The sequence below is a fragment of the Saccopteryx leptura genome, chromosome 7 (genome assembly GCF_036850995.1).
Source record: "Saccopteryx leptura isolate mSacLep1 chromosome 7, mSacLep1_pri_phased_curated, whole genome shotgun sequence".
NCBI lineage: Eukaryota > Metazoa > Chordata > Mammalia > Chiroptera > Emballonuridae > Saccopteryx > Saccopteryx leptura.
Window position 1 is genome coordinate 56,062,327 of NC_089509.1, and position 16,116 is coordinate 56,078,442.

Here is a 16,116-nt window from a genome sequence, read left to right on the forward strand (position 1 = left end):
TGGGACATCCGTACGCCAGGTTGACACTATATAAAATTGGCCAAGGCCTAAATTATTTATATTAAGCATTTTACTTGGGCCTCATTTCTGTTAAATTTCAGCCATCTCTATCTAATGAACTTTTTTTTTTTTTTTTTTTTTTTTTTTTTTTCATTTTTCTGAAGCTGGAAACAGGGAGAGACAGTCAGACAGACTCCCGCATGCGCCCGACCGGGATCCACCCGGCACGCCCACCATGGGCGGTGCTCTGCCCCCCAGGGGGCGATGCTCTGCCCATCCTGGGCGTCGCCATATTGCGACCAGAGCCACTCTAGCGCCTGAGGCAGAGGCCACAGAGCCAACCCCAGCGCCCGGGCCATCGTTGCTCCAATGGAGCCTTGGCTGCGGGAGGGGAAGAGAGAGACAGAGAGGAAAGCGCGGCGGAGGGGTGGAGAAGCAAATGGGCGCTTCTCCTATGTGCCCTGGCCGGGAATCGAACCTGGGTCCTCCGCACGCTAGGCCGATGCTCTACCGCTGAGCCAACCGGCCAGGGCTCTATCTAATGAACTTTAATGGATCAAGGTTATAATTTCACATCTTGACTCCTACACCCTGATGACTAGTTAAAATTAATAATGGGATTAGTGATTGGGGGGGGGAAATGAAAAAAAAATGCAGAGGTGAGTCTTTTCACATAGGAAACTTGATAACCACAGAAAGGCATTAAACAAATTAGTTAAGAGTACTAATCCCAGAGCAGAAATCTGTTGCATTCAGAGAGGAAAGCTTTTGTTGTTAAATTTTTAACTAATAAAATTGATTAGATGGTTTGAAAAGTACTATGTGTTATAAATTTGAAACATTCTGTGTTACATTACTAGACTAAAAATCTTAGAAAAACATTCCTTATACACAAAGAGAAAGGCAAAATAAGAAAGAAGCAACCACAGAATGTTTACATTCTTGCAACAAGATAGGAAATAAGGCAAGAAGACATAAGGAATCTGACAGATGAAGCAGAGGACTAGACTAAGATTAAATTCTATCTGTACTATTGCCAGGTAGTACCTCAGGTGTTAATAATAACATAATATATAATGTCACATGCAAATAGTAATTGGATATGAGAGACTATGACTTTACAATTTTTATCTTGGGTAATGGATGAAAATTAAGTCTTAAATGGGTTTTCAGGGTCAAAAAGATTTCTATGGGAAGGAACTGAGTTATAAATAAAAGAAATATACAATCTAAATGGCACAGGATCCCACTGGAATGGCCATGAACAACATAAATAAACCAAGTGTTCAGAATCTCGATTACCTCACCCATCACCCCTGCAGCAGGCAAGGACTGCCACTGCATGCAAGGACCAGGACTGGGATCATTATCTTGATGGCTTCTGTGCATTGCCTTTGTTTGCTAGCAATGATGTCTACCTGATCTCTCAATTGTTCTTCCTGTGCCCTGGCTACTGCCAAAAAAGGTCATTCCTCCCAAAAAGTAGTAAGATTTAGGAGAGGGAGTCAAAAAGTTTTATAATATTATTACTTTATTCAACATTTTAATGTAAAAAAATCTCTATGTTTTAAAACTCCTAGCAACTACAGGGGTAGGCAACAGTAGGTGTACAGTTGTGAGTATATGAAACAGTTTCTTCTTGTATTATTATTTATTAGTTATTGTATTATTTTCCATATGAGCAACTGTAAACCAGCTTTTGCCAACCGCTGTCTAATTTCTAAAGGCTGTACTTGATTGGAGAGGTGGCATGGTGTAGGGTTAGGGGCATGGAGTCTGGAGCCTGGTGCCTAGGTTCGTATCTCAGCCACTTCATTGCCTGGAGTAATTTACTTCATTTTTCTTTATATTGCTGTCCACATAGGTAAAAGGGATTTTTATACAGTAGGTCCTCAAATAACAGTATTTCTTTCAAGTCATTTCATTATACTGTTGATGAGATTCTATAGGAACTTAACTCTAGTTTGTATCAATTGGCCTATGATAAAATCAGTTTCTTTATATGTTATGTTTCTTAAGTTACATAATCCATTAATGACATCGAGTGAGGACCTACTGTAATATCTGTTCTTGTGGAAATTGAATGTATTAGTATGTACATTCATAGGGTTGTTGCGAAGATTGAATGTATTTTTACATTTAAAACACAGTGCTCGGCTCATAATAATTGACGATTACTATTGTTATTTTTAGTTAATAATTTTCTTTCTTTTTGTTCTTTTTTAGAGAGGGGGACAGATAGGGATAGATAGACAGGAAGGGAGAGAGATGAGAAGCATCAACTTTCAGTTGCAGCACTTTAGTTGTTCATTCAGCCATCCTCAGTTCCCAGGGTCAACTTGCTTGAACCATTCGAGAGCTCAAGCCAGTGACCATGGGGTCATGTCTATGATCCCATGCTCAAGCCAGCGACCTTGTGCTCAAGCTAGTGAGCCTGTGCTCAAGGTGGAAAACGGATAACCTTGGGGTTTCAAACCTGGGTCCTCAGCATCCAAGATTGACACTCTATCCATTGTGCCACCACCTGATCAGGCAGTTAATAATTTTTTTAATAATCTCTTAATAATTGGGCTTTAATGGCCCTGGCCAGCTGGCTCAGTGGTAGAGCATCAGCCTGGCGTGTGGAAGTCTCAGGTTTGATTCCCAGCTGGGGCACACAGGAGAAGTGCCTGTCTGCTTCTCCACCCTTCCCCCTCTTTTTTCTCTCTTATTTCTCTCTTCCCCTCCCTCTGCCAAGGCTCCATTGGAGCAGAGTTGGCCTGGGCATTGAGGATGGCTCCATGGCCTCCACCTCAGGTGCTAAAATGGCTCCGGTTGCAACTGAGCAACACCCCAGATGGGCAGAGCATAGCCTTCTGGTGGGCATGCCAGGTGGATCCCGGTCAGGCGCATGCGGGAGTCTGTCACTCTGCCTCCCTGCTTCTTACTTTAGAAAAATAGAAAAAAAAATAATTGGCTTTAGTTTTTTCTAATTTTATATATTATACATTGTATAAACTTTTTTATTTTTGTATTTTGAGTCTTCTAAGAGTATGAATTTTTAGGGATGATTGTGATACATATATTTGTATTTTAACTGTGTACCTGGCATTATGCTAAACATATTCTATTGGATTGTCTAGACACACCCAAGAGATAGATAGTATTATTAAAAAGCATATCTCACAGATAGAATGCTTTTTACATTGATTGCTGTAAATATAAATTTGTCCAATTTTGAGGGATGTTCTATATCTGTTATTTGAAGTCACTCATCTGTGGTGTAGTATATTAAAAAAAGTACAGCCTAGGCCCTGGCCGGTTGGCTCAGCGGTAGAGCGTCGGCCTAGCGTGCGGAGGACCCGGGTTCGATTCCCAGCCAGGGCACACAGGAGAAGCGCCCATTTGCTTCTCCACCCCTCCGCCGCGCTTTCCTCTCTGTCTCTCTCGTCCCCTCCCGCAGCCAAGGCTCCATTGGAGCAAAGATGGCCCGGGCGCTGGGGATGGCTCTGTGGCCTCTGCCCCAGGCGCTAGAGTGGCTCTGGTCGCAACATGGCGACGCCCAGGATGGGCAGAGCATCGCCCCCTGGTGGGCAGAGCGTCGCCCCTGGTGGGCGTGCCGGGTGGATCCCGGTCGGGCGCATGCGGGAGTCTGTCTGACTGTCTCTCCCTGTTTCCAGCTTCAGAAAAATGAAAAAAAAAAAAAAAAAAGTACAGCCTATAAATAAAAGTTATATATTGGTTATTTGTTTAATAAATGAGACACATACTAGTAGGTACTAAGCCAAAATATTTTTAAAAAATGTAATAACATGCTTAACATATTATATCAAACTCTATAAAAACAAGGTTAATCATCTCTTCCTACCTTTCTTTTTAATCTCCTTTGGGATAAATTTATAAACAGACTTTCTTGCTTTATACTAATACATATAAAATTATATAAGTTGATCTGTTTGTATTTTTCTGGAAATAAAATTATACTGTACATAATACTGTGAAGTTTGCTTTCTTTTTTCTTTTACTTAACAATGAATGTATCATGAATATTCCTGCAAATAATACATACAGATTTCTTTTTATCCTAGATTTCATTATGTACACAGGTACATGCACACACATGCAATGTACATATATACATGGGATTAATATAAATTATTTTAGTTTGTTTCTTTTTCTTTTTCTGTGATCCATGGTTACAATTTTGTGTATTCTTGTGTTTTTCTCTATATTTATGTAATCATATATAAATAATTTTGTGTTCATATGATGTTCTCCTGCTTTCTCTCCCTCTCCCCTCTCCCCTTCTTTCATTCCTGAGTTTTGGTTGTTTACCACATGGGATCACCTTTCCTTGCTCTCTACCTTACTAATGCCTCCAAGTCTTCTCCAGTAGTTCTGATTCAATGGTTCTCAACCTTGGCTGCATATCAGAATCATTGTAGCCCCCTTAGAATAATGTTTGTGCTTGGGCTCCACTATAGGCTAAAGAAGAATATCTGGGAGTGGGGCTCAGGCATAAAACTCCCAGCTGATTCTAATGTGCAGCCAAAGTTGAGGACCACTTCTCTGATTCAGTGTTTCTTTATTTCAGGGAAGGGAGGAAAAGTTTCTACTAGTGCATAATGAAGTTATTTACTCAGCCGTGTCTCTATTATTGGATATTCACTTTATTTTCAGTTTGCTGTTTGCTTTTTATTCTGCTATAACTAGCAATGCTTCAGGTAACAGCCAACTTAAGTTTTTGAATTTGGATTATCAGTGCATATCTATTCTTTCATAGCCACTTGATGAAAATAAGTGTTTATATAGTTAACTAATAATTAAAAAATATCGAGTTATAGGGATGTAAATTAATGCAGATACCCCCCATCATATGTTGCCAGTTAAAAGTACAAAAAGTTCTTTCTCTTGAAATTTTCTGGTTAAGGAATTTGACATTTTTTTATAAAGCTAAACTTAGTTTTACAATATAATCCAGCCATCATCCTCTTAGATAATACCCAATTAATGTAAAAATTTATTTCCACACAAAAATCTACACGTGAATCATTATAGAAGCCTTATTCATAATTGCTGAAAACTGGGCCCTTGCCGGTTGGCTCAGCGGTAGTGTGTCAGCCCGGCGTGTGAAAGTCTCGAGTTCGATTTCTGGTCACGTCACATAGTAGAAGTGACCATCAGCTTCTCTGCCTCTCTTCCTTCCTTCTCTCTCTCTCTCTCTCTCTCTCTCTCTCTCTCTCTCTCTCTCTCCCCCTCTCCCCCCTTCTCTCTTTCTCTCTCTCTCTCCCTCTCCCTCTCTCTCTTTCTCTCTTTCTCTCTCTCTCTCTCTCTCTGTTCCCCTCCTGCAGCTATGGTTCAAGCAAGTTGGCCCTGGGAACTGAGGATGGCTCCATGACTTTGCCTCGGGTGCTAAGATATCTTAGTTGCTGAGCAATGGAGTAGCAGCCCCAGATGGGCAGAGAATTGCCCAGTAGGGGGCATGCCGGGTGGATCCCAGTCAGGGGTGCATGCAGGAGTCTCTCTACCTCCCTGCCTCTCGCTCAATAAAATAATAATAATAATAATAATTACTCAAAACTGGAAGTAGCCAAGATTTCCTTCAGCAGATGGATAAACTGTGGTACATTTATGCAATGGAATACTCTTCAGTTATTAAAAGGAACAAACTATCAAACCATGGAAAACATGGATGTATTTTAAATACCTATTGCTTAGTGAACGTGGCCAGTCTGATTAGGCTGTATACTGTAAGTTTCTAATTATATGACATTTTGGAAAAGGCAAACTCCAGAGACAGTAAACAAATCAGTGGTTGCCAGGGTTGGAAGTGGGCTAACTAGGTGAAACACAGGGGATTATTTTTTTAGAGCAGTGAAATTATTCTAAATGATGGTATAAATTTGAATACATAACACTTCATTTATCAAAAACCATAGAACTTGACAACAGAGTGAATCTTAATGTATGCAAATATAAAGTCATTTAGGAGATTGGAGGTCAGTCCTAGGATAGAATACAGAATGTGAGAAGAAAATCTAACTGTATTACAAATATAATGTACCAGAATGATAAAATCAGTCATAAATTACCAATAATATTTTTAAATTTATTATAGAATATGTAGAAACAGTTTTTCTCTTTCTTAAAGAAATAAAACATACTCTTTTAATTTTTTTTGAAGAAAAAACAAAAAAGGACACTCAAATCTATAATTATTAAAGTCAGAATTCAAATAAAAGTTACTATGCATGAAAGAGGTCATATATTTTATATTTATGCCTTTAGTGCACTGTCAAGCCTTACTTTTTATAAAACATTAGAAAATGAGGCTTCTTTGAACTTCAGAGCAATCAGACACATCCCCCTCTTTTTTGTGCTAAAACTTTCTTCCTAAAAAACAGTAATGACATGTCAAATCTTAATGGGCTTTGGTACTTCCCTTTGAAATATTTTCATTTTGGTTAATTTTATTTTTGTAGACATTGAGCTTTCTGGTTCTGATTCTATTTCTGTGTTACTGATTTTCTCTGATTTCTTTATTGACTTCTTTTTTATTTCCATTAATATGGGCCTTATCCAATGTTTTATTTCAAGTTTCTGCCCCTTTTTCTATCATTTTTCTATGTTTATCTGCATGAATTTTTATGAAACATATCTGAACTTGACATCTCCTTTTTTCTATTTCTGTCATGTATTTTTACATATTTATTTAGATATGCCTTCATCTTTTAAACAAGTCATAAATCACTTCTGCTTTTCTAATCTTTCCAATTCTTCTACTCATTTCTTTGCCACTATGGACAATACTGCTGATCTTCATGAATTTAAGAGTCTCTATCTGAAAATCATTACCGACTTAATATTTTATTTCTTGCTGTTAACAAGATCACATCACCAGATAGTAGTTTTGCTATAGTAGTTTTTTTTATAGTAGTTTTGCTTTGTTAATATATAGTTATATCTAAATGATGTACCTATATAAATAAACGTTGATAATTATTATTTGTAAGATATAGTCACTAGAGTTGAAAGTAAAGAGGAATGATTGGTTCCTCTTTTATTCCCTAGTAAATATTACCATTTTCCCCCAAGAGCTGTGATGGTATAAATTTCCCTTGTGAGGTGCCACAAACAAAATTCTAACAGTTTTCTTAAATTAAAATATTTTAAAGTTTTTTTTTTAATACAAATGTCTTTGCCTCTGTTTTTTGTTTCAATTTTGTATGTGATTGATATAATATCAGAAGTGTTTAACTATATGTTATTTAAAATCTTTCATTATATCAACTCTTTGCATTTTTTGGTCTTTTCCTGAGTAAACATTTTAACAAGGGTTTTTATTTTTATTTTTTTTGTAATTTTATTACTATATAAAATTATTGCTATTGAAGCTCAAACTTATATGAACTTGATTTTTTTCCATAATTTTATTCAAGAGAGATTTTTCTTCTCAGATTCTCCTGAAAATGATATTCCTATGGAGATCACCACAGCAGAACCACAAATTTCTGAGGCAGTATATGACTGTGTTATTTGTGGACAGAGTGGCCCTTCCTCTGAAGACCGACCTACAGGATTGGTTGTGCTGTTACAAGCATCCTCAGGTAAAGGCTAAGTAATTTTTCAGTGAGGACATTTTAGATCTCTTTATATGTTACATAGCCTTTTTCCTTAAAATGTGGTGGTATGTTACCAGTGCTAGGTGACCAATAACTGAGCTCAGCATTCTTGGAAATTTAATAATTCTAAAATCTAGAAGCATTTTAATTCCAGAAATATTGTCAGCTGAAATATTTCAATTGCATAAGGCATATTCAGTTAGCTTTGTTCTTATATCTTGAGCTACTAGAAGCTGTCATTCTTGAAATTAGCCTGCTGACTGATATGCTTGCCAATCTATAGTTAGCAAAAACATTAAAAAAAATTTGAAGTATTTGTCTGAATGCTTTCCATCCTCTCCCATACTGAAGTATTTTGAAGTAGGGTTAGGGTTAAAAGATATAACAGTTATAAACATATATACATCAAACAGCAGAGGCCTAAAATATATGGAGCAAAAATAGAATTGGAGAGAGAAATAGTTTTACCATGATAGTTGGAAACTTTAATGCCTCACTTACTTTAAATTTATTTATTTATTTATTTTTTTAGGTGAGTGGAGGGGAAACAGTGAGGTAGACTCCTGCATGCACCCCAACCAGGATCCACCGGCAATCCCATCTGGGGAAGATGCTCAAGTACCTGAGCTACTTTTAGTACCTGAGGCTGATGTGCTCCCACAGAGCTATCCTCAGCACCTGGGGCCATGCTTGAACCAATTGAGCCACTGGCTGTGGGAGGGGAAGAGGGAGAGAAGGGGAAGGAGGAGTCAGGGAGAAGCAGATGGTTGCTTCTTTTGTGTGCTCTGACCAGGAATTGAACCCAGGATGTTCATACTCTGGGCGGATGGTCTATCTACTGGGCAATACCCAACTTTTAATAATAGATAGAACAGCTAGACAGAAGATCAAAATAAAACAAACACTTAAGTAACACTATTAAATCTATTAAGCCTAAAAACCTTGTGTAGAACACTATCCAACAATAATAGTAGGATACAGTTTTCTCAATTGTACATGTAACATTCTCCAAGATAGACCATGTATTAGGCCATGAAACAAGTCTCAGTACATTTAAAAAGATTGAAATCATCCAAACCATCTTTTCTAACCACAAGGAATGAAACTAGAAATTGATATCAGGAGGAAAATTCACAAATATGTGGAACTTAAACAACACATTCTTCTCTCTCTCTCTCTCTCTCTCTCTCTTTTAAATGAGTGGAGGGGAGATAGAAAGACCTGCATGCACCCCGACCAGGATTCACGTGGCAACCCCTTTCTGTGGCCGATGCTCGAATCAGCTGAGCTATCCTCAGTGCCTGAGGCTGATGCTTGAGCCAGTCGAGCCACTGGCTGCAAGAGGGAAGAGAGAGAGAGGAGGAGAGGGAGGGAGGGGAACAGAAGCAGGTGGTTGTTTCTCATGCGTGCCCTGACTGGGAATCAAACCCAGGAACATCTGTATGCAGTGCCAACACTATCCATTTAGCAAACTGGCCAGGCCAAATAACACATTCTTAAACAATCGGTGGGTCAAAGAAAAAATTACAAATGAAATTAGAAGGTACTTTGTAACAAATGAAAATGGAAACATAACATACCCAAACTCATGTGTTGTAGTGAAAAGAGTGCACAGAGGGAAGACTATAACTGCAAATGTATACATTGAAAATGATCTCAAATTGGCCTGAGCCAATTGGCTCAGTAGTAGAGTGTCAGTCCGGTGTGTGAAAGTCCTAGGTTCAATTCCTGGTCAGGGCACACAGGAAAAGAGACCACCTGCTCCACCCCCCATCTCTCTCTCTCTCTTTCTCTTTCTCTCTCTCTCTCTCTCCTCCTCCGCAGCCATGGCTTGAATGGTTCAAACAAAGTTGGCCCCTGGCGCTGAGGATGGCTCCATGACTTCACCTCAGGTGCTAAAATATCTTGGTTGCAGAGCAACAGAGCAGCAGCCCCAGATGGGCAGAGCATCACCCAGCAGGGGGCTTGCTGGGTGGATCCCAGTTGGGGCTCATGTGAAAGTCTGTCTCTGTCTCCCTGCCTCTCATGGCATTAGAAAAAAAAAGATCTCAATAACTTAACTTTATACTTTTAAGAACTAGAAAAATAAGAACAAGTTAAACCCAGAGCTAGCAAATTGAAGGAAATAAAGACTAGATCAAAGAGAAATGGAGACTAGGAAAACACTAGGGAGAATCAGAAAAGCCAAAAGTTGGTGTCTTGAAAATATCAAAATTGACAAAAGCTAGAGTGACCAAAAAAAAAAAGAAAGAACACACAAATAGCTACAATCAGAAATGTAAATGGAGATATTACTACAGACTTTACAGAAATAAAAAATACTGTAAGAGACTATTACAATAACTTTATGTCAACAAGTTTGATGCACTGGATGAAATGGATAAATTCCAAAAACAACCAACCAAAACTGATTCCAGAAGAAATAGAAAATTTGAACAGACCTTTAAAAAGTAAAGAGATTGAATCAATAATCATAAACATTTTAACTAATGAAAACCCAGGACCAGATAGCTTCACTGGTTGGTCTGTCAAACATTTAAATAATTAACACCAATTCTTCTCAAACTTGTCAAAAAATAAATAAATAAAAGAAAAAGAAGATGAAACACTTTCTAACTTATTCTAAGAGTCCAGCATTACCTGATTAAAAAGAAAAATCAGATAAAGACATGGTGAAATCTTAGGAAACCAGTCCAGAAGTGTACTAAGAGAATTATGCATCATTAATTATATTTTACTTGCTAACATTAACTTGTTCTCTCTCTTTCTGCTGCTACTGTAAATCTTTCCAAAACTTGGGGCCCACATTGATATGCCTGACATTCCCTTCCCTAAGAATGGCTCTGCCCATGCTTATTGAATCTTAAAATAATGTATGGCACTATATATTTATATACCCCCATTCACTTTTTTGTGCTTTGATGTTGTACAATTATACAATTTTAGTATTTGTTTTTCTCCTTTGCTATATAATTCTTTTCCCAACTTTTTACTTTGAAATGTTTTTTTGTTTACAGGAAAGTTGAATACCTTTTACTTACATTCACCAATAGTTAATATATTATCCTATTTATTATTCTTTCCCTCTCTTTTTCTTCCTTCCAAAGAAAATGGCAGATATTATGACCTTTTATTCCTAAGTACTTCAGACTATATCTCCTATGAACAAGGATATTTTTTATGTAACCACAATGTCATTATCATATCCAAGAAACTTAATGCGAATAACATAATATTCTATGTTCAGACTCTCTTGGTTGTCTCAATACAGTGGTCCCTCGTCTATTGCGGGGGTTAGGTTCCAGAACCTCCGCGATAGGCGAAAATCTGTGAAGTAGCTACTTATATTTATTTTATTATTTACATATATTTTAAGGATTTATAAACCCTCACCACACTCTTATGAACCTTCCCACACTGTTATTAACATTTCCCACACTCTTATAAACACTTTCTACACTCTTAAACCTACATAATTTTAACAACATATAAAATTCCATATGGGTACTCACCAGTGAACATACCATACATATTTTATTTCGATTTAATATTCTTTTAATATGTTTTAATGTTTTTATATTTTCAATTTTTAGGCTGGAAAATGCTTATTTTACCACAAAAATAATTAAAATAATAAATACATAAAAATACCTATATACTGTAAAATCCTGCAATATAGCAAAAAATCCATGATACAAAATTAGATATATACAATATAAAAATCTGCAGTACAGTGAGACCATGAAAAATGAACTGTGATATGGTGAGGAACAGTTATAATATTTTTTAAAGCAAAGGTTTTTTTTCTTGATACAAGAGCCAAGGAAAGATCATGCATTGCATTTAGTTGCTATTTCTTTTTAGTCTCCTTTAATCTAGGAGATTAAAGTTTTTCCAGCCCTTTTAAAAGAGTCCAAGTAAGTTCTGTAGAATGAGGCTTACAGTGACAGCTTGTCCTATTATTGGTGATGCCAGCAAAGTGCGATCACTTGGTTAAGGAGGTAGGATTTATCCTTTTGCCCTTTTACTTGATGTTCCTCATCTGAATTAATGAATGTGTTATTTGTTACCATTATTATTTTCAATGTTCAAATTTTCTCAAATTTGACCCGTCAGAACTTTTTTAGGTCCTCATGACCTGCTGATGGAGTGTTTGAATTACCCCTTGCTCTTTATTATACAAAATTTCAGACTCATCTTGAACTTTTCTGAAACCCTGGAGCTTGGTTTTTTTCCAAGGATCTCTGTTTCCTTTTCATGAGAGATAGTGTATTTGGAAATGAAGTTTATTGATACTAGAGTGTCATAGCTTCTAGACTTTTTTAAAGGATGGACTTTGGAAACCATTCATCCTTCATCAATCCAACCATTCATTGATCTACTTGTCCATCCAGAGTTCATATTCATATTTTAGTGTTATTTTAAAAATTAAATATTGGCATAGTTGAAGTTTTATTTACTCTCTAGAAGAAAACTAGAATATCACTCTTTTTAGGTCTTTAAAAATATTTTTCTAATACTCTAAAAATCAGTGTAGCTAGTGGTAAATAACAGCTTTTATGGTGAGTCAGGTCTGTATGTGGGTTATTTAATGAGCGCTTATCTCTGTTGTTCATGTAGTTTTGGGGCAGTGCCGTGACAACATTGAGCCAAAAAAGCTGCCTATCACTGAAGAGGAGCAGATTTACCCTTGGGATACATGTGCAGCAGTTCATGATGTGAGGCTTTCCCTCTTACAGCGGTATTTTAAGGATGTGAGTATCCTTTTTATCAAGTAGTATTTTTGTCTGCAAATTCATGGTCATATCCCTCCAGAGTTTTATGGTTTTTCTTCTAACAAATGTCATTGTAATTTGGAATCTAGAAGTTTATTAGAAAAAAAATACGTGAATAGTAAAAAGATGGAAAATTGTTAATAAGTAAACATTTCAGGTTTTAAATGTTATACCTCTGTTTTTAATGTTGTTTATTGGGAGGTAGTTCAATAGAATGTAATTGTAAGTATTAACTCTATAAAAAGTAGGATATGGCCCTGGCTGGCTAGCTCAGTTGATTGGAGAGTCATCCCAATATGCCAAAGTTGTGATTAGATTCCCTGTCAGTGCACATACAAGAAACAATGAATGAATGCATGAATAAGTGGGACAATTTTTAAAAAATGTTTATTTTTTTATTGATTTTAGAGGAAGAGAGAGAGGGGAGAGAGAGGCAGGAACATCAACCTGTTCTTACATGTGCCTTGACTGGGGAGTGAGCCAGCAACCCTTGTGCTTCAGGGTGGTGTTCTAAGCATCCAGCCAGGTCCGGAACAACAAGTTGATGTTTCTCTCTCTCTCTCTCTCTCTCTCTCAAAAATAAAGTTAATAAATAAATTTTAAAAAATTTAGATATAGCATGAATATTTTATGAAAACTTTTGCTTTCTTCTTTTTCTTTTTTTCCTTTTCTTCTTTTTTCAAGTGAGAAGAGGGGAGATAGAGAGATAGACTCCTGCATGCTCCTGGGCCAGGATCCACCAAGCGATCCCTGTCTGGGGCCAATGCTCTGCCCATCTGGGGCCATGCTTGCATCGATCTATTTTTAGTGCCTGAGGCAGAGGTTCTAAGGAGCCATCTTCAGCGCCCAGAGTTGATGCGCTTGAACCAGTTGAGCCATGGCTGTGGGAGGGGAAGAGAGAAGGAGAGAGAGAAGGGAGGAGGAGGGGTGGAAAAGCAGATGGTAGCTTCTCCTGTGTGCCCTGACTGGGAATCAAACCAGGGATATCCTTACTGCCTTCTTCCTTTACTTTCAAAAGATATATATAAATTCCTTTATGATGATGTTTAAATGTAAAGTAGAGGCAGGTTTAATACATGGCTTTTATGGTTTCTTGTGAACTTGGTAGATTTTCTTTTTTTAGCTCTTTCCACCTGGGTGCTCTAGCACTCAGGTGTCGTAAGTCTTGGAAGACCAGTTTTGTTTATTTAGTTGCAGTAGCATTAATTTCTTTATAAAATTTCTATACCATTTTTAATGTTTCCTAACTGGATTATCAAATGAGGTTTCCTTTTACCTATTGTTTTTTGGATCTTGTTTCTTGAGTAAACATATGATAATTTACATTACTTAAAATGTAAAGTGAAGCATTATTTTTATTTAACATATGAGATGATTATCTTGATAGATTTTCAAATATTTTTTTTTCTTGCCCATAATGCACTGGATTGAATGGAAGAAACCAATAGGAAGGTAGAAGACAGAAAGCTTAATGAGAATAAACAGTGACTGACCTAATGATAATAAGTCAGAGTATAGGGTGGCTGAGTGGTCTGGCCTGGGAGAAGGTTTCTGGTGGATTCTGGAGGAGAAGGTGGCTCTAATTAGGGAAAGGTAGTATAGAGTAGAAAGATAAAAATAACAGGTTTGGTCCTGATTCTGCTATTTCTTAATAGCATGAACTTGGTCAAATAAACCAATTTCCTTATCTGTAAAATAGTGCTCATAGTGATCCTTCATGCAGCAGTTTCTATCCCAGCAGGTTAGAAATTTCTTTCGATCACTTTGCATATAATAAAAGACAGTGTAAATGTAAAGGGTGTTTTTAATAGTCAAAGTAGCTCATTTAGGAGGGCTCTGGTCTTAGGCTTTATAAGATATTTTGGGTTGGGTAATGAAGACCATGTTTCCATATATTTTGAGGCTTTACAATGAAATTGTCATTATTTGGAAAAAGATGTAAACATATATACATGTACTTTCACACATTTTTTTCTTTATTGTTTGATTTTTTTGCAGTGTATATCTACTAATCAGATGTATAAATATCTTTATTTTGAAGAAAATTGAAGTTAAGAAATTGTGTTAAGTTCTGCTTTTGTAGAAATTTACTACCACCTTTATTTAGATTTTATTTTCTTGATATCATCTTGGTTTTAATATTATTATTTTGAATCACTTTAGGGTAAATGGTAAATATTTAATCCTAATGCCAAAAAGAAAAATGACTTGATTTCATCAAAACATAATTCAGACCTAAGAGCAAAATAATTTTGAGGGAAGCGGGGAACTAATAAAGGAGAGAAAAAGTAGGGTATCTCCTTCTTGTAGCCCAAATACTTATTAATTTCTAGAAAAAAAGCTTTTAAAAAATAAATCAGTTCTCAAATCTGAAGTAGACAGAGTATCTGTTATGTTTCTATTAGTGGTTATGAGATTTTTATTTTTTTTTTGTATTTTTCTGAAGCTGGAAACGGGAGAGACAGTCAGACAGACTCCCACATGCACCCGACCGGGATCCACCGGCACGCCCACCAGGGGGCGACGCTCTGCGCACCAGGGGGCGATGCTCTGCTGCGACCAGAGCCACTCTAGCGCCTGGGGCAGAGGCCAAGGAGCCATCCCCAGCGCCTGGGCCATCTCTGCTCCAGTGGAGCCTCGCTGCGGGAGGGGAAGAGAGAGACGGAGAGGAAGGAGAGGGGGAGGGGTGGAGAGGCAGATGGGCGCTTCTCCTGTGTGCCCTGGCTGGGAAGCGAACCTGGGACTTCTGCACGCCAGGCCGATGCTCTACCACTGAGCCAACCGCCAGGGCCTAGTGGTTATGAGATTTTATTCCTATATTAATACTTTTGTGTACTTATAGAATGGATATATGGTATATATGGTATTATCCCTGGACTGTGCCTCTGGAGGTCGAGGATCATTTCTTATGTTGGTTTTATAGTTTCCCGAGGGGCTAGTACATGCTTTGTGTGTGTAGATGCTTATTGGATTTCTTACTGAATTACTCTATTAAAGAGTACCAGAGTTTGATAGTCAGGCTGTATAGAAGAAAAGAGTTACTATTAGTGGACACTGATATTGATTATGGAATTAAACTATGTAGATTCTGCTCTCCTCAGATCAAATGCATGCATTTTATAGAGTTGTCAAGTATAATTTTAGTCATGTGAAACAGTACAGTTACTGTTGAAACTGGAAGTTTTTTTTTTTTCTTTTTGAAGAGACAGAGGAGAGTCAGAGAGAGGGCAGATAGGGACAGAGACAGACAGAAAGAAAGAGAGATGAGAAGCATCATCAATTCTTTAGTTGTTCATTGATTGCTTTTTCATATGTGCCTTGACTGGGGGACTCCAGCAGAGTAAGTGATCCCTTGCTCAAGCCAGCGACCTTAGACTCAAGCCAGTGACCTTGGGCTTCAAGCCAGCGATCTTGGGGTGATGCCTGTGATCCCAGGATCTAGCCAGCGAGCCCACGCTCAAACTGGTGAGCTCATGCTCAAGTTGGATGAGCCCAGGCTCAAGCCGGTGACCTTGGGGTTTCGAACCTCGGTCCTCTGTTTCCCCGTCAGATGCTCTATTCACTGTGACACTGCCTGGTCAGGCTGAAAGTATTATATATGAGAGATGTGACACAGTAGGAGAGAAACCTGAGCTTTGGAGTCAGATAGACTTGGGTTTGAACTTGGGCTCTACTATTTATAATTGAGTGATCTTGGTAAACTTTTTATTCCTTTTTTTGTAAAATGAGATAATACCACT

General features: G+C 37.6%; 1 protein-coding gene across 1 annotated transcript in view; it reads left to right on the forward strand.

Moving 5' to 3' along the window:
• The window catches only part of UBR3 (ubiquitin protein ligase E3 component n-recognin 3), a 236,238-nt gene that overhangs the window by 140,844 nt on the left and 79,278 nt on the right, over window positions 1-16,116 (forward strand). Inside the window, exons 25-26 of the mRNA XM_066345546.1 lie at window positions 7,437-7,586; window positions 12,222-12,355. Of these exons, the coding sequence (XP_066201643.1) occupies window positions 7,437-7,586; window positions 12,222-12,355 (284 nt within the window). The remainder of the gene's footprint in view (window positions 1-7,436; window positions 7,587-12,221; window positions 12,356-16,116) is intronic.